Genomic DNA, 23472 nt, shown 5'->3' on the forward strand with positions numbered 1-23472 from the left:
TATTGATTACATCCCAGGGTTTGGAATGAGGAACCTGGTTCGCAAAATAGCAGTTTACAGAAGCAGAATTAAGCATGTTAATTATAGTTTTGGGTCTCCGGATCACTGAGTTGACAGAAACACATTATCTGGGACCTCTGGGTTGACAGGGAAACATTATCGGGAACCCTCGGGTCTTGGGATAATTGTGCTGTCCTGGTTCCCAGGTACAGAGGAATTTGCTTTCTAAAACCAGGAAGATCACAATCAATGGGATATTCACATTACAATCAATAAGGCATTCAATCGAATGGGGTGATTTATACAATTCAGAACATCAAACTAACTTTTCTATTGTTAAGCCAAACAGCAGGGTTAGAGTTAAACTATAGTTTCTACCTGAGATGATTGCTACCATACTTCCCTTCTTTCTGCCAGAGTGAGGAACAGATGGTTTCCGGCTGCCAGGCTTCTCCTTGACCGCAGTGGTGCCCTTTTGTTGGAGTTTGTTTACTTTGGAGTCTCCGTCAGAGCTGAGTCCCTGTTAGTGCTCCGGGGCCAGCTGCTCCCTGCCTGGTGCGCAGGTTCCTTCTCCTCCATCACTCAGGGGATGCGCCTAGTGCAGAGTTGGCCACGCTCTTCCAGTGAAATGTCATCCTGGGGAGCTAGAGGTTCCAGCTCACCAAAGTAGCTGAGTGAGTGACCTTCACAGAACCGTGGATTCCTTGTAGCCATGCTCGTTGCTTTTCCTGAGTGAAGAATTCCTCTTAAAGACCATTCTTTACAAAGCAAGATTGGTCCCATTAATTCTCTTCCAAAAAGAGACTCCACATCTTTTCATGATGACTTAACCCCTGACCCCTTCATGGGGAAATTCTTCCTAATGTGTTATCTAGAACAGCTTTACCTACTAGGTCTTGTAGCAAAACCTTTGGTCATTTTCCTGACTGAACTGCAGCATCTCCCCGCTGTCCACATTATGGGTGGGAATCTGGGGTCTGTCTCCCTTTCTCTGGATTTTCTGAGTTTTACCACAGCCTCTGGCACAGTGCTACACATAGGGCAATCAATGATGGTATGCTGGGACCGAAGTAAATGATTGTGTAGTTACTGGGAATGAAGGCTTTTAAAAAATATATTTTTATTGATTTCAGAGAAAAATGGAGAGGGAGAGAGAGATAGAAACATCAATGATGAAGCTGGCTGGTGTGGTTCAGTGGTTGAGCATCGACCTATGAACCAGGAGATCATGGTTCAATTCCCAGCCAAGGCATATGCTTGGGTTTTGGTCTTGATCCCCAGTGGGGCCTCAAGAGGCAGCCAACCAATGATTCTCACCATTGATGTTTCTGTCTCCCTCTCCCTCTCCCTTCCTCTCTGAAATCATATTTAAAAATAAAAATAAAGAAAGCCCTACTTAAAAAAAAAAAAAAAAGGAACGTTAATGATGAGAGAGAATCATTGATTGGCTGCCTCCTGCATGCCCCACACTGGGGACCAAGCCCACCACCTGGGCATGTGCCCTGACCGGGAATTGAACCATGACCTCCTGGGTCATAGGTTGACACTCAACCACTGAGGCACACCGGCTGGGTGGGAATAAAGGGTTCTATTATTTAATTCCTGTCTCCCCCCCCCCCCCCCGCCAATATCTTATACATATAAGAATCCTAGCAAGGAGACTACTACCTTATGGTAATACTACATTACCACAGATCTATCATTACATCCATTATACACACCATTGCAAAACCTAATTTTATCAAGCACCAACAGTGCCCAAACCCTGTTCCTCAGTACTTCCCACATTTGGCCCCATCAACTCAAACCAAGAACTATTTTTACTCCCATTTTACAGATGAACAAACAGGCTCAGACAGGTTAACTAACTCGTTAATCACGTGACAGTTAGCAGAGCGGGGATTGGAGTCCCAGCAAGCAATTCTATTGCTTCAGTGAGCTTTTCCACACTTAGAATTCTGAGTTCAGATGGAAGTTCCACCTTCACCCCAGATTCAACTTGACTGAAACAAAAACTCATTTTCAAGTGGTGAGCGGCCACCATTCGCTGAGAGGCTTACTGTGTGCCAGGCACTGGACATCTATAATTGCTAATGCTCAGACAGCTCAGAATGATTTCCACTTTGCAGAGGTTTCCTGACTCTATCAAGGTCACATGAAGAGTGGGAGGCAAGCCTGCCCAGGGGTTGAGCTTGTGAGTGTCACACTCCAAACGACTGGGTTTAATTCTCTTCTCTGCCACTTACTGTCAGTGTGCCTTAGCCTCCTTGTTTACAAAATCGGGCTTCATGGGGTATTAGGAGGATTATATGGATTAACACAGAAAAAATATGTGACACTGAGAACTCAATAAGTGTTATTGGAAAAAAAGGACAGAGCCAGAATTTTAGCCCGTCTCTCTGACATCAAAACTACACTTTTCCACCCTGGCTGGTGTGGTCCAGGTGGTTGGGTGTCGTCCCTCTCTCCGGTGCATCAAAAGATTCCTGGTTCAACTCCAGGCCGCGGCACATGCCTGGGTTGCAGGCTTTCCTTCTCCTTCCTCTCTCTCTAAAAATCAGTAAAAAACTGTGTAATGTTTATGTTTGTTTGTTTCCCCCCACGTCCCGCGTGGTTCAGGGTTCAGGATCTGGGAGAGGGCCGCACGCAAATGAAAGAGACAAGACAAGAAATAATAATTTGGAAATATTGGGGGGCCAGGCGGGCAAGTCCAACTCAAGAGGAAGCACTTCCACTGGTGCTCAGGCCTCGCCAACCTTTAATTGGTTTGGGATCCACCGTGGCCCTTAGGCAGGCAATTTCCAGTAACAGGCAGACTAGCCCATCAGCAAGGATTTACATAATAACAAATGGGGAAGTTGCTTCAGCCACCATTGTCTGGACTAACAGTGGGTGCACAGCTCTGACCTTTGCCAGGGCTTCAAGGGTCACCAGCCTTCCGGGTTCCTTGTCCACACTTCTTTGCTCGTGAAGACAATAGGCAGCTTCCCACAAAAAACAAAGAAACAAAAACACTACACTTTTCCTACTATCTTAAGCTGCTTCTGATAAAAAGAAAAACTACACATGAGAGGAAAAAAGATGGTCTAGCAAAGTGGTGAAAGTAATGGCATTTGAATGGTGGAAATACGGGGTATTTCTTTTTAGTCTTTAAGTTATTTTCTTTTTAGTTTTTAAATTGTTTTCCAAGTTCCCTTTAGTGAACATGGACTGCTTCCGTAATGAAGAGAGAAATATATCATGATAACCTCCACATTCCTCATATTTAACCCCAAAATTGCTCTTCTCTCCTGGCCTCATTGTCCCAGTCACTTTGGAGTTATCTGTACCCCCTGCCTTTCCTTGGGCTTTCCCTGCAAACATCCAGACAGCCCCTGGGTCCTGACAGTCTTCTCTGGTTTTCGCTCACATCCATCCCTTCTTGCCTGTTGCCACTGCTGCCCTTGCTCTGGGCTCTGTGCCAGCTTCCAGATGGACTCCCAGCCACCCTGCACACTGCATAAGGTTCTCTCCTCTAGCCCTGCCTTCATCTGCCCTTCACCTGTTCAGACCCTCATTGACCCCAAGAGCCTCTCTGGCAGTGTGTATAGAGCCAGCTGTTATCTGGACGGATTCATGAAGTTCTGTCTGTGAAGAGACAGAGTGTCAGAGCTGTTGGGGGCCTTAGTTAAAGGCCTTCGCCTTATGTATAGCCTTATATAGTATACTAGAGGCTGGGTGCACGAAATTCGTGCCCTGGAGGGGTGTCCCTCAGCCCAGCCTGCACCCTCTCCAATCTGGGACATCCCTTTCACAATCCGGGACCACTGGCTCCTAACCACTCATCTGTCTGCCTGCCTGATTGCCCCTAACTGCTCCCCTGCCTGCCTGATTGATGCCTAACTGCTCCCTGCAAGCCCAATCGCCCCAACCACCCTCCCCTGCCAGCTTGGTCCCCCGAACTGCCTCCCCAGCCTGTTCGCCCCCAACTGCCCTCCCCTGCCGGCCATCTGGTGGTGGCCATCATGTGATGACGTGAGGGCGCGAGGGCCACGTAGGCTTTTATTAGTATAGATAGGAAACTGAGGCCCAGAGATTTGACCTTGATTTGTTCAGAGACATACACCTAGTATGTGGCAGAGGCCAGCCCAGACTTAAGGGCTCTTGACTGCCAATCTTGGGCCCTTTTCATGATGATTATGACTTGCCCTTCTACAAAGCATTTCCAGATGATATTGTTTCCTAATTCTGTATTGCAGGCCCAGGGCCAGGTGTCTGGATGAGTTAGCTCTTTTGTTAGACCATGTGGTTCACTCCCCCTCTGTGAACTTGGAGAATAGAAGACCTGGGTTTATGCTATAGCCTTCATTCCCTTTGAGATCAAACAAGTATGCCCTGGCAGGTGTGGCTCAGTTGGTCAGAGCATCGTCCAGTTGTGGATTCGATTCCCGGTCAAGGCACATACCTAGGTTGGCAGTTCGGTCCCCCCAGTAGGGCGCATATGCCATGTTTCTCTCTCCCACTTCCTTTCTCTCTAAAATCAATAAAAACAGCCCAGCCTGCATGGCTCAGTGGTTGAGTGTCGACCTATGAACCAGGAGATTACAGTTCCATTCCCGGTCAGGGCACATGCCCGGGCTGTGGGTTCGATCCCCAGTGTGGGGTGTGCAGAAGGCAGCTGATCAATGATTCTCTCTCATCATTGATGTTTCTATCTCTCTCTCACTCTCCCTTCCTCTCTGAAATCAATAAAAATATATTTTAAAAATAAAAACTAGAAACATATGCTCTGGTGAGGATTTAAAAAAGATGGTAGACCGGACCTCTTATCTTCCTATATGTGCAGGCTGCCCCTCCCACTAAGAGGGGGCATCTATCTTTTCCTTCCCTTTGAATCTATAACGTGCTTTGACCAATAGGACACAGTAGAAGTGCTATCACGTGACTTTTAGGCTTCAGCCTGTGGCTTCCATTTTCCCCTCTTCAAACCATTTGTGATGTAAAGAAGTTTGACCACCCTGTAGGAGAGAGGCCACCCAAAGAGAGCAGGAGAGATTTATCAGAGAGAGAGGGGTCCAGCCGAAGAGCTGCATTAACATTCTTAGTCCCAATCTAGTCACCCCAACAGAGATTAGCTGCACCTGCCAAACCCAGCCCAGCAACCTTTTGGTGCACAGGACAATGCCCATCCAACTGAGCCACTCTGGTCAGGGCAAGAATTATTATTTTTTTTTAATCATAGAAAATGATTAATTTAGCAGAAATTTTATTTTCACTCTTTTTAAAAAATATATATATCTTTATTGATTTCAGAGAGGAAGGGAGAGGGAGAGGGAGAGAGATAAAAACATCAATGAGGAGAGAGGATCATTGATTGGCTGCCTCCTGCATGCCCCCTACTGGGGATCAAGCCTGCAACTTAGGCATATGCTCTGACTGGGAATCAAACCAGTGACCTCTTGGTTCCTGGGTCTGCTCAACTGCGGAGCCATACTCAGCCAGGCTATTTGCAAACTCTTTAAAGATAATTACAAACACAAAGTATCCTTTTAAAAGTGTCCCAAATCAAATCAAAGTCACATTATCAAAGTAAAATACGACATCAAGAAGTCATTTAATTTGTAAGATTTTATAAATACATAATTTTATTGATTTCTTGGCAACATTTATCTGGTTGAGTTCCTGGCAGCTCATCCTGTTGATAGCTGCATCTGAAATATCCTGTGCTACATTTTTACATTAGGAAGAAATAACATATAGAACTGCTCAGACCCTGAGACCCTTGTCCTATCTAACAATTTGATTAATAAAGCCTATTTTCTACCACCTCCCAATTTTACACTGGCTTATCTTCATTTAGATATTGTGCCCTAGCTGGGTGCTCAGTGGTTAGAGCATCCACCTTCGGACTGAAGGGTCACGGATTTGATTCCGGTCAAGGGCATGTGCCTCAGTTACAGGCTCGACCCCCGGCCCTTGTCTGGGAGTGTGCGGGGGGCAACCAATGAATGTTTCTCTCACATCGATGTTTCTCTCTCACAGTCTCTACCCCTCCACTCTCTCTAAAAATCAATGGAAAAAATATCCTCGGGTAAGGACTAACAACAACAGAAAAAGATATTGTAAATTCATGAGAAAAGAACAAATTTTCTTATGGTGAAAAAAAATCTTAGGAACAACAAATTACAAATATTCAATTTTTTAATAAAAATGTTTTCCTTCCTCACATGTGAACATCCAATAAATAAAACATACGTAATTATTCCGGGTATAGAAACTAGTAATTTACTTATGAAAGAGGTGCATTTTGGTATACTTGGTGGTAAGGTTTTTTTCTTCTTTTAGTTTTATTTGTTTGTTATTCTTAGTAAATCTCACTTTGACTGGACTTAGACCTATAGATGGAAGCTCTCAGAGAGAACAGCGTATGGCTTTTGGCAGTCCGTTCCTGGCATTTTTTAAAAAAAATATATTTCTTTATTGATTTCAGAGAGGAAGGGAGAAGGAGAGAGAGAGAGAAACATCAATGATGAGAGAGAATCATCGATTGGCTGCCTCCCACATGCCCCACACTGGGGATCGAACCTGCAACCGGGCATATGCCCAGGCTGGGAATTGAATTGTAACCTCCTGGTTTATAGGTCGACACTCAACCACTGAGCCACACAGGCTGGGTTCCCCCAGATTCTTTATTTGAGTATAAACTCATCAATTTCTGTGAATTCTGGCTATGGTACCAGGCCACAGGAAAGGTCTGAAATATCTGAAAGTCATTTGATTAGAGAAAAATGTCTTCTTGAGACTTTGAGGCAGCCATTCATCACTCACTTGGCGTTGAAGGCATTCCTCAGTGAACTTCTTTCCTAGTCTCCAGAGGAAAGCGCAGGGTCTGGGTTCCCAGAAGGGTTGCTGCCAGCTGGAGCACTGACCAGCAGAGCATCCTTGCAGGCATTCTGCATGCAGTATTATTGATCCTCTCCACCCCAGCCTCCAGCCTGAGCTGCTCCACCAGGCACTGCGGGGCGTTCACACAGGCCCCAGAAGACAAGGCCACCACACTGTGCTCTGAGGGCAGGCACAAATTCCAGTGTGGTGGGTAGCCCATAAGTGGCCACCAGTAATCCCCACCTGCTGTTGTGCCATCTCTCCCTCTGGAGTGTGGCTGGACCTAGTGGCTGGCTTCTGCTGAGCAAAACGTCATGGGATGTCACTTCCTAGATTAGGCTACGAAAAGACTGTGATTTCCATCTTGCTTGACACCCTCTCCCTCTTCTGGTGCCTTGGATCTAGTGGAAGCCACTATATGTGCTGAGTATCCTCTAGAGCAGCAGTTGCCAACCGGTGGTCCGCGGACCCCTGGCGGAAGGTTGGCGACCGCTGCTCTAGAGAGGCCCACAAGGCAAGAAACAATGTCTCTGACCAACAGCCTTGGCCAGCACCTGGCTTGCAGCCTTCTGAGCATCCCTAAGCCAGAGGCGCCAGCCAAGCCACCTCCGGAAACAGTGATATAATAAATGCGTATTGTTTTAAGCTACTAAATTTGGGGATAATTATTATGCAGCAATGTGTATATAACTAACATATTCATTAACGGAACATATTAGGACATCAAACTATAAACAGTTTATTTGGTACAATTTTTCAGGGAGCTAATATGACCATAAATATTAAATTCTCCTATAATTTTACACATCCTCTGTCCTTGTAGTTCTACCTCTAGAACTTCTCTTAAGGTGGGGAAAAAATCATGAAATGCTAACAAAGGAATAGTTACAGGGATGTTCAGAGCAGCACTAGAATGGCAAAAATTGGTAGCAATCCCATACATCTAATAACAGGGCATTGAGAAACTAGATCATGGAATTGCCTCTAACAGAACAGGCTGGACTCCATCAGTGAGTCTTGAAAAACAAAGTGACTTGCTTTCAGCATTTGAAAAAAAAAATAACATGGAATAGAATGGAATAGAATTAAAAAATACCCCATATTTCCACCATTCAAATGCCACTACTTTCACCACTTTCTTTGTGGGTTTATTGATGATAGCCATTCTGACAGGTGTGAGGTGATATCTCATTGTGGTTGTAATTTGCCTTTCTCTGATGATTAGTGATTTTGAGCATCTTTTCATGTGTCTATTGGCCGTCTGTATGCCCTCTTTGGAGAAGTGTCTGTTCAGGTCCTCTGTTCACTTTTTCATTGGATTGTTTGTTTTTAGTTTTGAGTTGTTTAGGTTCTTTATAAATTTTGGATATTAACCCCTTATCAGATGTATCATTGGAGAATACCTTAAGCAGCCTCACATTATTAATAACTAGAGGCCAGGTGCACGAATTTGTGCACAGGTGGGGTCCCTCGGGGTGGCCTGTGGAGATTGGGCCCCAGCTCGCACCCCCAGCCTCATAGCCCTGCCTGGCACCCCTGCCTTGGCCTGGCACCGCCCCCTCACCTGCTCCACCATCCCACTTGCGGGGTGATTGGTTGGGGCCGGGGCCTCCCCAGTTGGGGGGCCCTCCCACCCCACCCAGCTCCCTCAGCGCCTGGAAGCCAGCTGCGGCCCTGCCTCCTGCCACCTCCTGCCAATGCTGGTCGCCATCTGCGGGGCGATCTGCGGGGCGATTGGGCCCCTGCTCGCACCTGCCTTGGCCTGGTGCCGCCCACTCACCTACTCCACCATCCCACCGAGGTCCCGCTCTCATCGGGGCCCCATCGGGGCTGGCAGCACCTCCACTGTTGCTTGTGCTGGCACTGCATCGCCAATGCCTGCCATGTTCCGTGCCGCCCCCAGGTGGTCAGCACATGTCATAGCAAGCGGTCGAACTCCCGGTCTCCCAGTGGAACTCTCAGTCAAATGACTGCCTATGGGGATAATTTGCATATTAGGCTTTTATTATATAGGATGGGAATAACTCATTCGTGTGCCCTCGAGTTTTACCAGGTCCACACTGTTTGCTGATGCAGAATCCCACCAACCTCCAGTTTACAAATTAGGAAACAGGCTCAGAGAGGCTCCATGCATGAACCTATCTATGTCTCTATGTAGGCAGCCATGAAGTTTGCATATTTATATTCTCAATTAAAGTTCTGTTAAAGGTCTAAATACCTCTCCTATCTCTCCACTTCTTACTATCAGCAACACTACCTCCCCTAGTCAAGCCCTAAGTGATGGCCTCTTAACTGTCTCCTCCAGCCCTTCTGCACCCTCTGACCCTCTCTCTATTCAATGGCCAGAGTGATCTTTTAGAAATTTAAATCTGATTATGTCAGTCTGCCCAGCCACCATTGCTTAAGATTTTGCAGTGATTCCCAAGGCTCTTAGAATAGAGATAAAACTCCTTAACATGATTCACCGGGCCCTGTGTAGACACTTTCACACCTTCTGCTCATGGCCCCCTCCTTTCGGTTCCAATCCCTTGGACTCTCTGTCCTTTGTACTCATCATCTCCTTCGTGTCACAGAGGCTTTGCATATGGTCTGCCTTCTGCCAGGGCCACTCCTCCTGGCCCTTGTGCCTAGTTCACACTTACTCATCCTTCAGCATTCAGTTCAAATGTTATTACTCACTACATGACACCTATAGCACTTTTTTCTTTAGATCACTAAATACAGTTGCCATTTTATATTTATTTATTAGCTGATTAATGTTTGCTTATTTTTATACTAGATGGCGAGTTCTATAAAGGCAGGAACTGTGTCTCTTTTGGATCACCCATCCTGGTGCTGAGCCTAATACTGGCCTGCTAGAGGAGCTCATAAAGTCTTTGTTAAGTGAATGAGGTGATGAATGAACAAAACCCACTGACTCCTCTGATCTGCTTCCTTTTCCTGAAAGGGCCCTCAGATCCTTCAGAAGACAGGAAGCAGCAGAGAGAGGGGACTATCACAATAATGACTGCCCATCACAGAGTGTCAAAGTAACAGGAGAGTCTACAGGATGCATTTTAGAGGCCTCCCTATCCTTGCTAATTTCCACCCTCTTCCGAAGAGGCCCAGGAAGGAAGTCACTGAGAAGTCCCAGGGCCAGCCGTTCTGATACAGAGCCTCACCAGGAAGGCAGGGAGAATGGGAAGGGGGAGAAAGGAAGGGAATGGATGTTTACTAAGAAGGGACTCTTTTGGACACCATGCTAAATGTTTATATCTATCATCTCATGTAATCCTCCCCTGAACCCCATTTTGCAGATGAGTAAACAGACTTAAAGAGCTTGTGAGGCAAAGTTGAGTTGGAACTGAGATTTGTCAGTCTTCCTTCAACGCCTGGGCTTTTCCAGGGCCTAAAGTTGGACCTAAGACTCATCGGTTGGCCTCTCTCTACAGCTGTCTTTTAGGAGTCTGTCTACAGTATAATGGTTGAAGTCCATACATGGGAAACAGAAACTCAACATAAAGGCAACTGCTACCAGACCTCAAAAGTGATATATAAATAAAAATTGGAATGTGGAAAGTAAAGGAGATGGAGTTAGTGTGAGGGAGTTAATTTCTCATCCTTCAGATTAAGGAGATAAGAGATACTGTCTAAAACGAACACATTTATGGTATTGCATAAAAGGATAATGGTGATCACAGGAGAACTAAAGACAAGCTGTTGATGGCAGTTGCCTCTGGGGAGAGGAGTTGGGGAAAGAAGAGAAAGTTTCACTTTCATTTGTTTGCCCTTCTGAGCTTTTCATTAAAAAAAAACCAAAAAACTTAACTCTGGCTGAGTAGCTCAGCTGGTGAGAGCATCGTCCTGATACCCCAAGGTTGTGGGTGTGATCCCTGGTCAGGGCACGTACAACAATCAACCAATAAATGTGTAAGTGGAACAACAAATCAATGTTTTTCTCTCTCTCCCTTCCTTTCTCTCTAAAAACCAATTTTAAAAAATTAGTGTTCTGTAACTTTTCTAAAAAGTTTAGGTGTTTTTGTTACAAGGGACTAAACAAACGAAAATACCATTCCTTTGGAATGCAAGCATGTGTAGAAGTAGTAGGCCTTGACAGCTGGGTAAAAGTTAGTCTGCAGGTTTCCTGTCGGGAAGGACGTGAGTCAGGGGAGGGTCATGTGATGGTAAACATGGCTTCCTAAGCAGTTGCCTCTGGAAAAAGGGAATTGGAGACAAGCTTGATCAATTTGCCTTTGCGAGCACACAGGGCCCGGCTCACACAGGAGCGCCCCTTCCCTCACATATTCCTAAAGGCAGCTCCCAGGCAGACACACCCACACACAAGAGGGCACTGGCTCCATGAGGGCCACAGATAACCACCCCCTGACTATCCCTGCAGCGCCATCCTCCGAGCAGGAGCTCCTGCAGGCTCCCTCCGATGGCAGGTAGATCTAGTCCCCAGCGGAGTGCAGCAGGTTCTCAGATGAGTGTGACTCTGGTCCCGTTCCAGAGCTGGGCACAGAGCACAGATCACAGCCCCACCCCCCTCAGGACCCAAGCAAGGGCCCTTTCCTCCTCCCAGGCATGGCGCCCTCTTGACCTTTGCTCATTTGCAGTTTATGTCACACTAAGCCTCTACACCTGCTAAAAAGGAAAGCTAGGGCACAGCTCAGCTCAGGAGTGCCATTCACTGGCAGCCAGGAGCCAGGAGTCTGGCATTTCCAGTACCTGTTGTTGATCTTTGACCCCTGCCCCTCCCACCTTTCTTCCCTGCTGGTCTCTCCTGTTTTCGGTTTTCTCACTTCCCTGGCAACCTAGCTCTGACTGGTTTATCCCAGCTCCTTGCCCAGGCCATTCCTTCCATGCTGTCTTCAAACCCTGATTCCTGCACCTCTCCCAACCCTGACAGGGAGAACTCAAGTAAGAAGGTCCAGTGGGCTTCTGGGAAGAGGAGGACGTCATCCACAGACTCAGAGTCAAAGTCCCACCCCGACCCGTCCAAGGCGCCCAGGTCCCGGAGACCGAGCCGGCTGACGGTGAAGTATGACCGGGGGCACCTCCAGCGCTGGCTGGACATGGAGCAGTGGGTGGATGCGAAGGTTCAGGAGCTCTTCCAGGTGGGTAGCGTGGGGGAGGGTGGGGGAGGTGGGGGGCTTGAAGTCTGGCCAGGGAGCTGAGAAAAGGTCTGCTCTGAAACCTCAGGAGGAGCTGGAGGGTGGATGTGAGATGCTCCCATGGAGAGAACGCTTTTCCCAACAGGTGAAGCGTGAGTTTGCAGCCCAGAAATCTGGCCCCTCTGGTCTGGGCTCTGCCTCTAACTCTCTTCATAGTCCAGGGCATGTCTTTTACCATCTCTGAGACTTGGTTTCCTCGTCTATAAAACAGGACTGTAAATGCCTGTCAATATCTCCTTTTAGGACGTTTTGGTGCTCAAGCGAGATAATAGAAGGGCTATTTTTTTCTTTTATGTCTTTTTTTTATTCTTATCCTCAACATACATACACGTCTAGAGCGACATTGTCCAATACTGTAGATATCAGCCATGTGTCGCTATTTAACTTCAAATTAATGAAAATTAAATAATATTAAAAGTTCAGTTTCTCGGTCTCACTACCCATTAGCCCCATGTGGCTAGTGGCTTCATACTGTCAGCACAGACATAGAACATTTTCATCATTTCAGCATGAATAGAAGGGGACCAGAACATCCGAGCAACCAGCATGAACGCCAGCAGCTGGTCACTGACTACCCTCAGTTCCCCCCGGGGCCAAAGGATGGGTCTTGGCCCCTTGTCGCCGGAAGCACTTAGCTATCTCCACATTGGGATCCTAAAGAGTAGCGACTGCTGCTTTAACCAGAAAACATTTTGAGCACTTAAGCACCTGCTGGGCACAGGGCCAGCATTTGATGTGCGTTATTTCATTCAGCACCCGCCCGACTCCATTAGGTAGCTACTGTTTCACCCTGGAGGACATGGAAGCTTAGCGATGGTGAGTAGCTAGGAAGCTACGGTACTCAGGGCTGCAGAGCCTGAGCACTTACTTGCGCATCTAGTGGCTCTCCATACACCTGAAGTACTTCAGGAAAAAACCAGTGCCCTGGCTGCACCTCAACTGAATTTAATTAGAATCTACTAGGGTGAGGCCCGGGCACTGGTCTCTTTTATAAGCTCCTCAGTTGACTCTAGCATGTAGCTGGCAGAGAGCCCCTGCACCAAGCCAGAAACTAGAAGTCTCGCTTGTCCTCATACCATGGTCCTTATTTCTCCTCTTTCTTGACTCAGGTCCTTTCTCTCTCTCTCTCTCTTTCTCTCTGTCTCTTGTGGGAAACAAGGGCCTGTGATTCTTCCAGGAAAGGGCTGTGCCAGCAGCTCGGTGGTTGGGTGGGGAGGAGTCGTCCATCTGGCCCAAGCTGCCTTGTGAGGCTCCCTGGGTCCTGTGTCTGCTTGGTCCAGGTGTTGACCTTGTTCCCTGCTGCATCCTGGGGTAGGTGGCAGATGTCCTGACGCCGGGAGCGGGAGAGGCAAACTTTCTTGGCCTGAGTCTGCTCTGACCTTGCAGAACACCTCCCCTGCCCGTCACTACTGCCAGAACCCTCTCTCTCTGGATCAGTTTCAATTTCAGATTGTTGTGCACTTGCATGAAAAGTCTCATATTTCAGACACCGCAGGGCAAGTCCGTCGGGGCATCAAAGAGAGACACTAGACAAAACTTGTTTTGCAAGATTAAGGGGACGGGCGGGGGGGGGGGGCGGCGAGGGGGGAGCTGTACAATAACGAGCTTATAACATTTCCAATAGGACATGTAGGAGGACTGCTCCCAGGCAATGACTGAAATAAAATACCTGGCCTGCAGTTGCCATGGTGATTGTCCAAAGGTGCAGGTGGCAGTTCCTCTCCTAATCCCTGCTCTTTTCATCCGGAAGCAGCCAGGTGACTGGGGAAGCCCCAAGTGGCTGATCACCTTGGGCAGAGATGGAAGCAATAGAGCCTCCAGACTTACCCGACCCCAGTTCTAACTTCACAGGGCCCCTCGCCACCCACCAGGGCTCTCCCTTACATGTCCCCCTTAAATGGCACAACTGGAAATGGTTCCAGGGATGCATCACTACTTGTTTAGTTTTTTTAATGGGACCCAACCTTCCTTTGATGAAGGGCCCCACCTCTTCTCACGGGGTGTACAGCCTGCTTTGGGGTCTTCAGAGGAAGCAAGTCTGGATTCAACCCAGACAGATTTGGGGTGCTAGCGCTCCTGTGGTCCCGAGGGAGAGTGTGGATTTGGCCACTAAGCAGGGGCTTAAACACCCATAAGTTTCTCCTGTTTTAAAAACACTCTCGTTCATCAACGGGCCCCACTCTAATTACCATCCCATAGTTCGTATCTCCTTTACAATAAGATTACTTAAAGGATTTGTCCATACTCACATCCTTTACTTACCTTTCCCCTTCCTATCACCATTCAAACCATCAAAATCTGGCTTCTGTTCCCCCAACTCTATGGAGAGCTCTTGGCAAGGTCACCAATCATTGCCTTGAGCTAAATCCAATGCACACAGCAGCAGGGGAGACACTGTTGATCACTCCAGATTTTGAAACATTCCTTTCCTATGGATTTCATGACACGATCTTTTCCTGCTGGCAGCTAGCATTTTGATGCAGCTCTTTTAGTGTGGTGAGATTTTAAGAAACAGTCTGTTAACCTTCCAAATTTAAAAAAGTATTGCCAATGAATTTGTGAAAACAGACATTGTTAGTTCATCTCTGAACCTTACTCCATGGCTGGTCCCAGGGCAGAGAGATCTGGAGTAAGGGGCGTGAGTAGGGAGTGGAGCTGAGAAAGGGGCTGTATCTGGCAGCATCTGGCAGGATACTGCCACATGTAATAGAGAGTCACAAGCGTACCGCACTTGTTCATCTCAGCAGGAGTTGTTTGATATATCTGCTCATTTTCTGAGAATTAAAAAAAAAAAAACTGGAGGGAAAGAATATGGATTATGATATGAGCCCATTTCTCAACTCCAGACGGCAGGGGCAATCTGACTCTAGGTAATATATGTTCCTTATATTTAATATAACATCATAAGTCATATAACATTTCTTCGTGGCTCAGTTGGTTGAATACACAAAAAGTTGTGTATTCCATTCCTGGTCCAGGTGTATAAAGGAGGCAATTGATCTCTCTCTCTCTCTCTCTCTCTCTCTCTCTCTCTCTCTCTCTCTCTGTCTGTCTCTATCTCTCTTCCTTTCTCAAATCAATAAACATATCCTCAGGAGAGAATAAAAATACGTGGTTTTTGTTTTTGTTTTTTGCTGCACTAATACTTTTTTAGAGGCAGAATTCTAATCACTAGAATATATCTTTATTATATTCTATATAACTAGAGGCCCGTGCATGAAATTCGTGCATGGGAGGGTGTGCCCTCAGCCCAGCCTGCAACCTCTCCAATCTGGGACCCCTTGGTGGACGTCCCTCTCATAATCCTGGACTGCTGTCTCCTAATCGCCCACCTGCCTGCCTGCCTGGTCATCCCTATCTGCCCCCCCTGCTGGCCTGATCGCCCCTCACTGCCCCCTGCTACTGGCCAGGTCGCCCCCAACTGCCCCCTCCCTGCTGACCTGGTCACTCCTTACTTCCCCTCCATTGGCCTGGTCACCCCTTACTGCCCCCCCTGCTGGCCTGGTTGCCCCCAACTGCCCCCTCTGCTGGCCTGGTTGCCCCCCCCCCGCCAGCCTGGTTGCCCCCAACTGCCCCCCCTGCCGGCCTAGTTGCCCCTCACTGCCCACCCTGCCAGCCTAATCGCCCCCAACTGCCCCCTCTGCCAGACTGGTCGCCCCCAACTGCCCCCCCCGCCAGCCTGGTCGCCCCCAACTGCACCCCCCTGCTGGTCTGGTTGCCCCTAACTGTCCCCCCACCCTCCTGCCGGCCTGGTCTCCTCTTACTGCCCCCTCTGCCAGTCTGGTTGCCCCTAACTGCCCCCCCTGCTGGCCTGGTTGCCCTCAACTGCCCCCCCGGCCAGCCTGGTCACCCCTCACGGCCCTCCCGCCAGCCTGGTCGCCCCACGCAGCCTGCTGGTTCAGTCGTTTGGTCGTCCCTCACTAACCCCTGCAGCTTGGTCATAGGCAGCCATCTTGTGAGTGTGTGAGGGTTAATTTGCTTACTATCTCTTTATTAGATAGGATAATTTCACCCCCCAACTTCTGGGATTTCAAATTACGTGTATGCTAGACCACTTGATATTATCCCACAGGTCACCAAAGCTGTTCTGTTTCTTTTCTCCCACTGCCCAGGTTTTTTTCTTTCTGTACTTCATTTTGACCAGTTTCTTTTGCTATATCTTCCAGTTCATCTGATCCTTTTTTCTGCAAGTATGCTGTTATTTCCATCCAGTAAATTTTTCATTTAAAATATTGTATTTTTCATCTCAAGATGTTTGGTTTTTTCTCATATCGTTTATTTTCATCATTACTGTGTTCATGTTTTCCTCGTCTAATTCCATCATCTCTGTCATTTGTGGGTCTGATTCTATTAATTGATCTTCCTTCTAGTTTATAGGGAACATTTTCTGCTTCTTGCCATGACTATCTATCTGGATACTGAATTGTATTGTAAATTTTATGTTGTTGAGTAACTGGATTTATTTTTCTTCCTTTAAGAATGTTGGGCTTTATCCTAGTAGGTAGTTTAGTTACTTGAGGTTCTGCCGAGGCTTGTTTTAAGCTCTGTTAGCATTAGCCTAGAGTCGCCTTTAATCTAGAGAATAATTTACCCCCGTAGTGAAGCATGGCCCCTCCGAGGTCTCTGCTGAATCCCTGCATGGTCAGTGCTGACTGTCGCTCTGGCTGGGTGGACTTTGACTTGTCTCCACACCTCTGTGAGGTCTGGGAACGGTTCACTCTGTGCTTTCGGAATCTCATGGTGCCTGGCTTCATGAAGTTTTACCCTAGGCATGTGCACTTGTGTTCAGCAGACTTAAGAGACCCCTTATGCAGATTTCTGAAGGTTATTTTCTTTCTAACTCCCTCCTCTTCAGAACTTTGTCCAGCAGATTCCAGTCACCTCAACCCTGAATTCTGATCTCTGTCATGTCAACGTAGCAAGACCATTGTACTCTGCTTGGATTCGCTCTCTCTCTGCTCTCTTGTCTGGAAATGGCCTCTAGAAAGCAATTCAGGGCAAGTATGGAGTTTACCTCTTTCATTTCCCTTCTCTCGCAGGCATTCTTGTCTAATATCTGAAAACACTGTTCATATATTTTTGTCTAGTGTTCTAGCACTTATGTTGGGAGAATAAATCTGGTCCCTGCTACTCCAGCATGACCAGAAGTTAAATATCTGGCTAACTCTTCCCAGCCTTCTGGTCTCGGATTAGAGGTCACTTCCTTCCAGAAAGCCTTCCTAAACCCCAGGCTTGGTCCGGTTCCCCTTCCATATTCTCCCCAAGTATCTCATCAGCGTGCTTACCACCCTAGTGCAACTGCTTTTTCAGATGTCTGTATCCCTCAGGAGACTATACGCTTTTCAAGGGCAGGATCATCATGTCTGTCTGTCTTGCTATTATAACCCCAATATTCATCACAATGCTTGGTGTACAGCATTCTCTCAATAAATATGCATTAAATGAGTGAATGCTGAAGCAGATGAGCTAGAAACCAAGGAAGCAAAGGGGGAGTCTGGAGCTTAGGATGAAAGAGCTATCTTAGACACCTAGCACTGTTTGTTTTGGAAAAGGAATGGAAGGACCAAAACTGTTCATTTGTCTCTGAAATCAATAAAAGGTATTTTTAAAAAATCAATTATAGAATAAAATTGGCCCGTTTGAAGTCTCCATGTGAATGTGCTTTGCTATAAGGTATCCAGTACCCCAGTCAAGATATGGGACATTTCCACAGTCCAAAAACTTGCTCCAGTGTCCTCTACCTTTAGTTAAATCACACAGCTTCATTACTTAGTACATCTGTTCCTACTGTGTCTATGAAAACAACGCCAGGTTCTAAGACAGCCCTTTCACCCTGCTTGTAAGCTCTTTGAGGGCAGGTTCTTCGTTTTGTTCACTGAGTTTCCCAAGTTCACAGCGCCAGGTTAATAGTAGCCACTTGACACATATTTATTATTATCCCAAAGGAGTAATAACCAAATGAAAAAGGTGAGGTTTGGAAAGGTGAATATAAACTATCCAAATCAGTATGGAAAGAACTTGTTAAGCATAACATAAAAAGGAAGCAAAACCTAAACTGGAAAAGATCATTAGATTTAACTATTTAAACACAGACACCTATTTCCCCAAACCCTTCTGGACAAATGGTATTTCTATCATATGTGGAATGCTAGGGCTAATCTTGTGTGTTTTTTTTTAATCAGTAAGAAAAAACTGAACAAGCTAATAGAAAAATGGGTAAGGCAGCAGTTCTTGAAGTGTGTTCTGGTGACTCCAGGGGTTCCCAAGACCTTTCAGGGGGCCTCTGATTATTTTCACAATAATACTAAGATGTTGTTTGCCTTTTTCACTATGTGGACACTTGTACTGATGGTGCAAAAGCAATGATGGCTCTTAGAATGAATCAATTAAGTGACACCACGCACCCCTATGCTCGTTGCGGTGTTATTTACAATAGCCAAGATCTGGAAGCAGCCCAAGTGTCCATTAGTAGATGAGTGGATAAGGAAGCTGTGGTGTATTTACACAATGGAATACTACTCGGCCATAAAAAGGAGGAAATCTTACCTTTTGCAATAGCATGGATGGATCTGGAGAGTATTATGCTAAGTGAAATGAGCCTGTCAGAGAAAGTCAAGTACCATATGAGTTCACTTATATGTGGAGTCTAATGAACAAAATTAAAAAACAAAATAGAAATAGACTCATAGATATAGAGAACAGACTGACAGATGTCAGAGGGGAGGGGGGCTGGCAGGCTGGGTGAAAAAGGTGAAGAGATTAAGAAAAATAGAAAAGAAGCCTCATAGACACAGACAACAGAATGGAGATTACCAGAGGGAAAAGGGATGGGAGGGTGTAGAAGAGGGTGAAGGGGGGATAAATGGTGGTGGAAGGAGACCTGACTTGGGGTGGTGAACACACAATACAATATACAGATTGTAGAATTGTACACCTGAAATCTATTTAACTTTATTAACCCGCGTCACCTCAATCCATTAAAAAGAAAAGTGACACCAGCCTGTACTAGTTATCATGTTCTTCACCACCACACCACTGTCACTTACGGAAGTCCTTGGTGATGCAGCAAAAATTATTAAGTTTATTAAATCTTGGCCCTTGAGCTCACATCTTTTTTTAAAAATAGACTTTGGTTTTTAGAGCAGTTTTAGGTTCACAGCAGAAGTGAGCAGAATGTACGGAGTTCCATTATTCCCGTTCCCACACATAGTACACAGCCTCCCTTACTACCAATGTCTCCCACCAGAGCAGTGCACTTGTTATAGCTGATGAATTTATACCAGCACATCGTAATCACCCAAAGTCCATATTTTATATTAGGATTCACGCTTGGTGTTATACATTCTATGGTTTTGACACATGTATATTGACATGTATCCACTATTATAATATCATACAGAATAGTTTCACTGCCCTGAACACTCTCTGTGTATCACCTATTCATCCCAGGTTCCCCACAACTCCTGGCAACCATTGATCTTTTTACTGTTTCTATAGTTCTGCCTTTTCTAAAATATCATATAGTTAGAATTATACAATATGTAGACTTTTTAGATTGGCTGCGTTCACTTAAGTTATATGCACTTAAGGTTCTTCCATGTCTTTTCATGGCTTGACAGCTCATTTTGTTTTAATGCTGAGAAATATTCCATTGGCTGGATGTACCACGGTTTATTATCCTTTTACCTAAGGAAGGACATCTTTGTCACATCCAAGTTTTGGCAATTCTGAATGAAGTTCCTATAAATATTTGTGTGCAGGTTTTTGTGTGGAAATGTTTTCAAGTCATTTGGGTAAATACCAAGGATCACAATTGCTGGATTGTATGGTAAGACTGTGTTCAGTTCTGTAAGAAACAGGCTGTCTTCCAAAGTGACTGTACCCCCTTGTATTCCCACCAGCGATGAGTGAGAGTTCCCATTGCTCTGCATCCTCACAGCATTTGGTGTTGTCAGTGTTTCAGATTTCTTGCCATTTTAATAGGTGTGCAGTGGTATCTAATTGTCGGTTTAATTTGCAATTCCCTAATGACATGTGATACTGAGTATCTTCTCAGCTGTTATTTCCCATCTGTGTATCTTTGGTGGGATATCTGGTCAGATCTTTTGCCCATTTTAAATTGTCCTTTTCTTATTTATGAGTTTCAAGAGTTCTTTGTATATTTTGGGTAACAGTTTTTATCAGATATATCTCTTGCAAATATTTTCTCCCAATCTGTGCTTGTCTTCTTATTCTCTTGAGCTTCTTTCATCTTTAATTTTATAACTTCTGTAGTTAAATTTTTTCAATGACCATAATAACTTAAAAAAATATCTTTGTTGATTTTAGAGAGGAAGGGAGAGGGAGAGAGAGAGAGATAGAAGCATGATGAGAGAGAGAATCATTGATTGTACGCCCCCTACTGGGAATCAAGCCTGCAACCCTGGCATGTGCCCTTGGCCAGAATCGAATCTAGGTCCTTTCAGTCTGCAGGCTGACGCTCTAACCATTGAGCCAAACCGGCTAGGGCGACTATAATAACTTTTAAAGATAGCTTTATTTCACATACCATATAATTCACCACTCAAAATGGGAAATTTCATATTTTAAATATCTTCAAATGGTTGTGCAACCACCACAATCTAATTTTAGGCCATTTCATCACCCTCCAAAGAAACCCTGAACCCATTAGCAATCATACCTCATTCCCTACCGCCACCATTCCCAGCCCTAAGAAACCACTAATCTACTTTATATCTCCATAGATTTATCTATTCTGGACATTTCATACAAATTGAATCATATAATATGTAGCCCTTTATAACTGGTTTCTTTCACTAACAATGTTTTCAAGGTTCATCCATGTTGTAGCACGAATCAGTGCTTTGTTCCTTTCATTGATGAGTAACATTGCAGGGCTACATCATATTTCATTTATCCATTCATCAGTCGATGGGCATTTGGGTTGTTTTAGACTTTTTTTTTTAATATATTTTATTGATTTTTCACAGAGAAGAAGGGAGAGAGATAGTTAGAAACATCGATGAGAGAGAAACATCGATCAGCTGCCTCCTGCACATCTCCCACTGGGGATGTGCCCGCAACCCAGGCACATGCCCTTGACCGGAATCGAACCTGGGACCCCTCAGTCCGCAGGCTGACGCTCTATCCACTGAGCCAAACCGGTTTGGGCTGTTTTAGACTTTTTGGCTAGTATAAATGGTGCTGCTATGAACGTTCATGTGCAGAGTTTTTCTGTGGACATATGTTTTCCTTTCTTTTGGGAACAGACCTAGGAGTGGAATTACTGGGCCAGATGATAAATATATATTTAACATTTTAAGGAACAACCAAACTTCTCCAAAGCAGCTGTACCATTTATATCTCTACCAGCAATATATGTAAAACTTTTGAAATTAAAACAGACACTCTTTTTAAAGACTTTTAGGGCTGTTCCGGTAGATCACAGTAGGTGCCCAGTAACTGTTATGGAAGGATGAATGCATGGTTTGAATAAGACGAGAGGAACTGAACATGGAAAATAGAGTGGGGGATGGGTGAGCCCCCGACAGTAACTTTCACTCCAGCACTAGCTGGCCAGGCCTCTCTGAGCCCCATGTGATTCCCAAACAGGATCAACCAACCCCTTCTGAGCTGGAGATTGACCTGGAAGCCCTCATGGAACTATCCACAGAAGAGCAGAAAACTCATTTGGAGGTAGAATGGGAGCTGGGCCCTGGGGCCAGGGGTTGGGGTTGGAAGCTGGGCTTGGACTAAGGGGAAGCTAGGAACCCAGGCTCTGCCTCCTTGGGTGGCCTGGGAGAAGCACACCAGAGGGAATTCCTGGAAGACTGAGTGGGGGCTTGTGGGAAAGTGCGGTGGCTCAGGGACCCACTGTCTGCTCTCTTCTACCCAGGCTCTTCTCCGAGACTGTCCCAGCCCCACAGAGGTAAGGACGCTTTGCTGTTCTGGGGGTAAGAGGAGGCCTAGTGGGGAGGAAACTAATGAAAGGAAAGCTTGGGCCTGCGTCGTTCCCCGCTTCCCTGGCTCTAGGACAGCGGTTCTCAACCTGTGGGTCGCGACCCCTTTGGGGGTCGAATGACCCTTTCACAGGGGTCGCCTAAGACCATCAGAAAACACATATATAATTACATATTGTTTTTGTGATTAATCACTATGCTTTCATTATGTTCAATTTGTAACAATGAAAATACATCCTGCATATCAGATATTTACATGATGATTCATAACAGTAGCAAAATTACAGTTATGAAGTAGCAATGAAAATAATTTTATGGTTGGGGGTCACCACAACATGAGGAACTGTATTAAAGGGTCGCGGCATTAGGAAGGTTGAGAACCACCGCTCTAGGAGGTGGGGTAAGGGAGATACTAGGGAGGACATATGGTGGTGGGTGTGACTCCATGCCTTAATCTCACCCATTTCTCCTCAGCCCTTTATCTCCGAACTGCTCAGTCAACTCAAGAAACTCCGGAGACTCAGCCGGCCTCAGAAATAAGACTTGTGACACCACATTTAGCAGCCTCAGCACCGTCAGGCCTGCCCCGAGCCCCTGGATTCCGGCCTGAGCGGGAAGTGGCTCCTTGGAACATGGACAAGGAACATTGGAAGATGAGGTCACATGTGCCACCCCTGCTGTATGTACAGTCGCAGCTAGTTCTTGTCAGTTGGGCTTTCTGGGAGCCAGTCATGGCTGCTGCCCAGTGTTTTCCTTGACAGCCAAGTGGATAAAACCTTTAGGAGTCCCAGCTGAATGGAGTGTGAGCATGTCTGTGCTGAGGGGTGGGAGAGGCAGAGGGTGAAGTGATACACCAGGAGGCGAGCATCCTGGCACACTCTATCCTCTCACCTCACCATCCATCCATCCATCCATCCATCCATCCATCCAATCTTTGAGAATTTAAAAGTGAAGGCCACAGTTCTGCCTCAGAGATCATGATCTAGCAAGGCCCTGAGGCTGAGACACTAAGCACCCTGTCATCACCAACAGGAGCCCAAGTGGCAAAGACCAGTTTTGAATCCCCGAGGAGGCAACAGGAAAAAGCGACCTCCTCCCCCGCTGAGATGCCGGAGGCCCCAGGCTGAGGACTCTTTCCAGAGCTGGCTGCAGCCGGGGGAAGAGAACAAGCAGGGGCTAAGCAGAGGGGGATAGGGTTCAGGCTAAGAGGCCAGGGGGGCGTTGCTAGCAACAGACACGAGTCAGAACGGCAGGCAGGTTGGCACAGGAGCCCTGGAAGTTGGTGCCCGTTGGGAATAAGGCAGGAAGCAGGGCGTGCGTCCATTGTTTGTGCACGCAGCGTCTGAGTCCTAGAGAGGCCGAGAATCACGATAGTGGGGGCTGGGGCTAAGGTGGGCGGCCCAGAGCAGGACCCACACTTCCGTTCAGTTGAACAAATTCATGCCTCTGGTCTCCGAGGCCTCCGAGACGGGTGGTACTGCTCCTGACGGGAGAAT

The 23472-nt window shown here is 46.4% G+C and overlaps 1 protein-coding gene across 1 annotated transcript; it reads left to right on the forward strand.

The window, feature by feature from the left end:
* Positions 1 to 11705: 11705 nt before the first annotated feature.
* On the forward strand, positions 11706 to 22770 carry PPP1R14D (protein phosphatase 1 regulatory inhibitor subunit 14D; the record flags this gene model as incomplete). Its single annotated transcript, XM_081113080.1, has 4 exons — positions 11706 to 11960; positions 21630 to 21713; positions 21913 to 21945; positions 22451 to 22770. The coding sequence occupies 4 exons, from the start codon at positions 11706 to 11708 to the stop codon at positions 22514 to 22516; spliced, it is 438 nt and encodes a 145-aa protein (XP_080969206.1). The 3' UTR covers positions 22517 to 22770.
* Positions 22771 to 23472: the final 702 nt, after the last annotated feature.

The sequence above is a fragment of the Myotis nattereri genome (genome assembly GCF_964212035.1).
Source record: "Myotis nattereri genome assembly, chromosome: 1".
Taxonomy (NCBI): domain Eukaryota; kingdom Metazoa; phylum Chordata; class Mammalia; order Chiroptera; family Vespertilionidae; genus Myotis; species Myotis nattereri.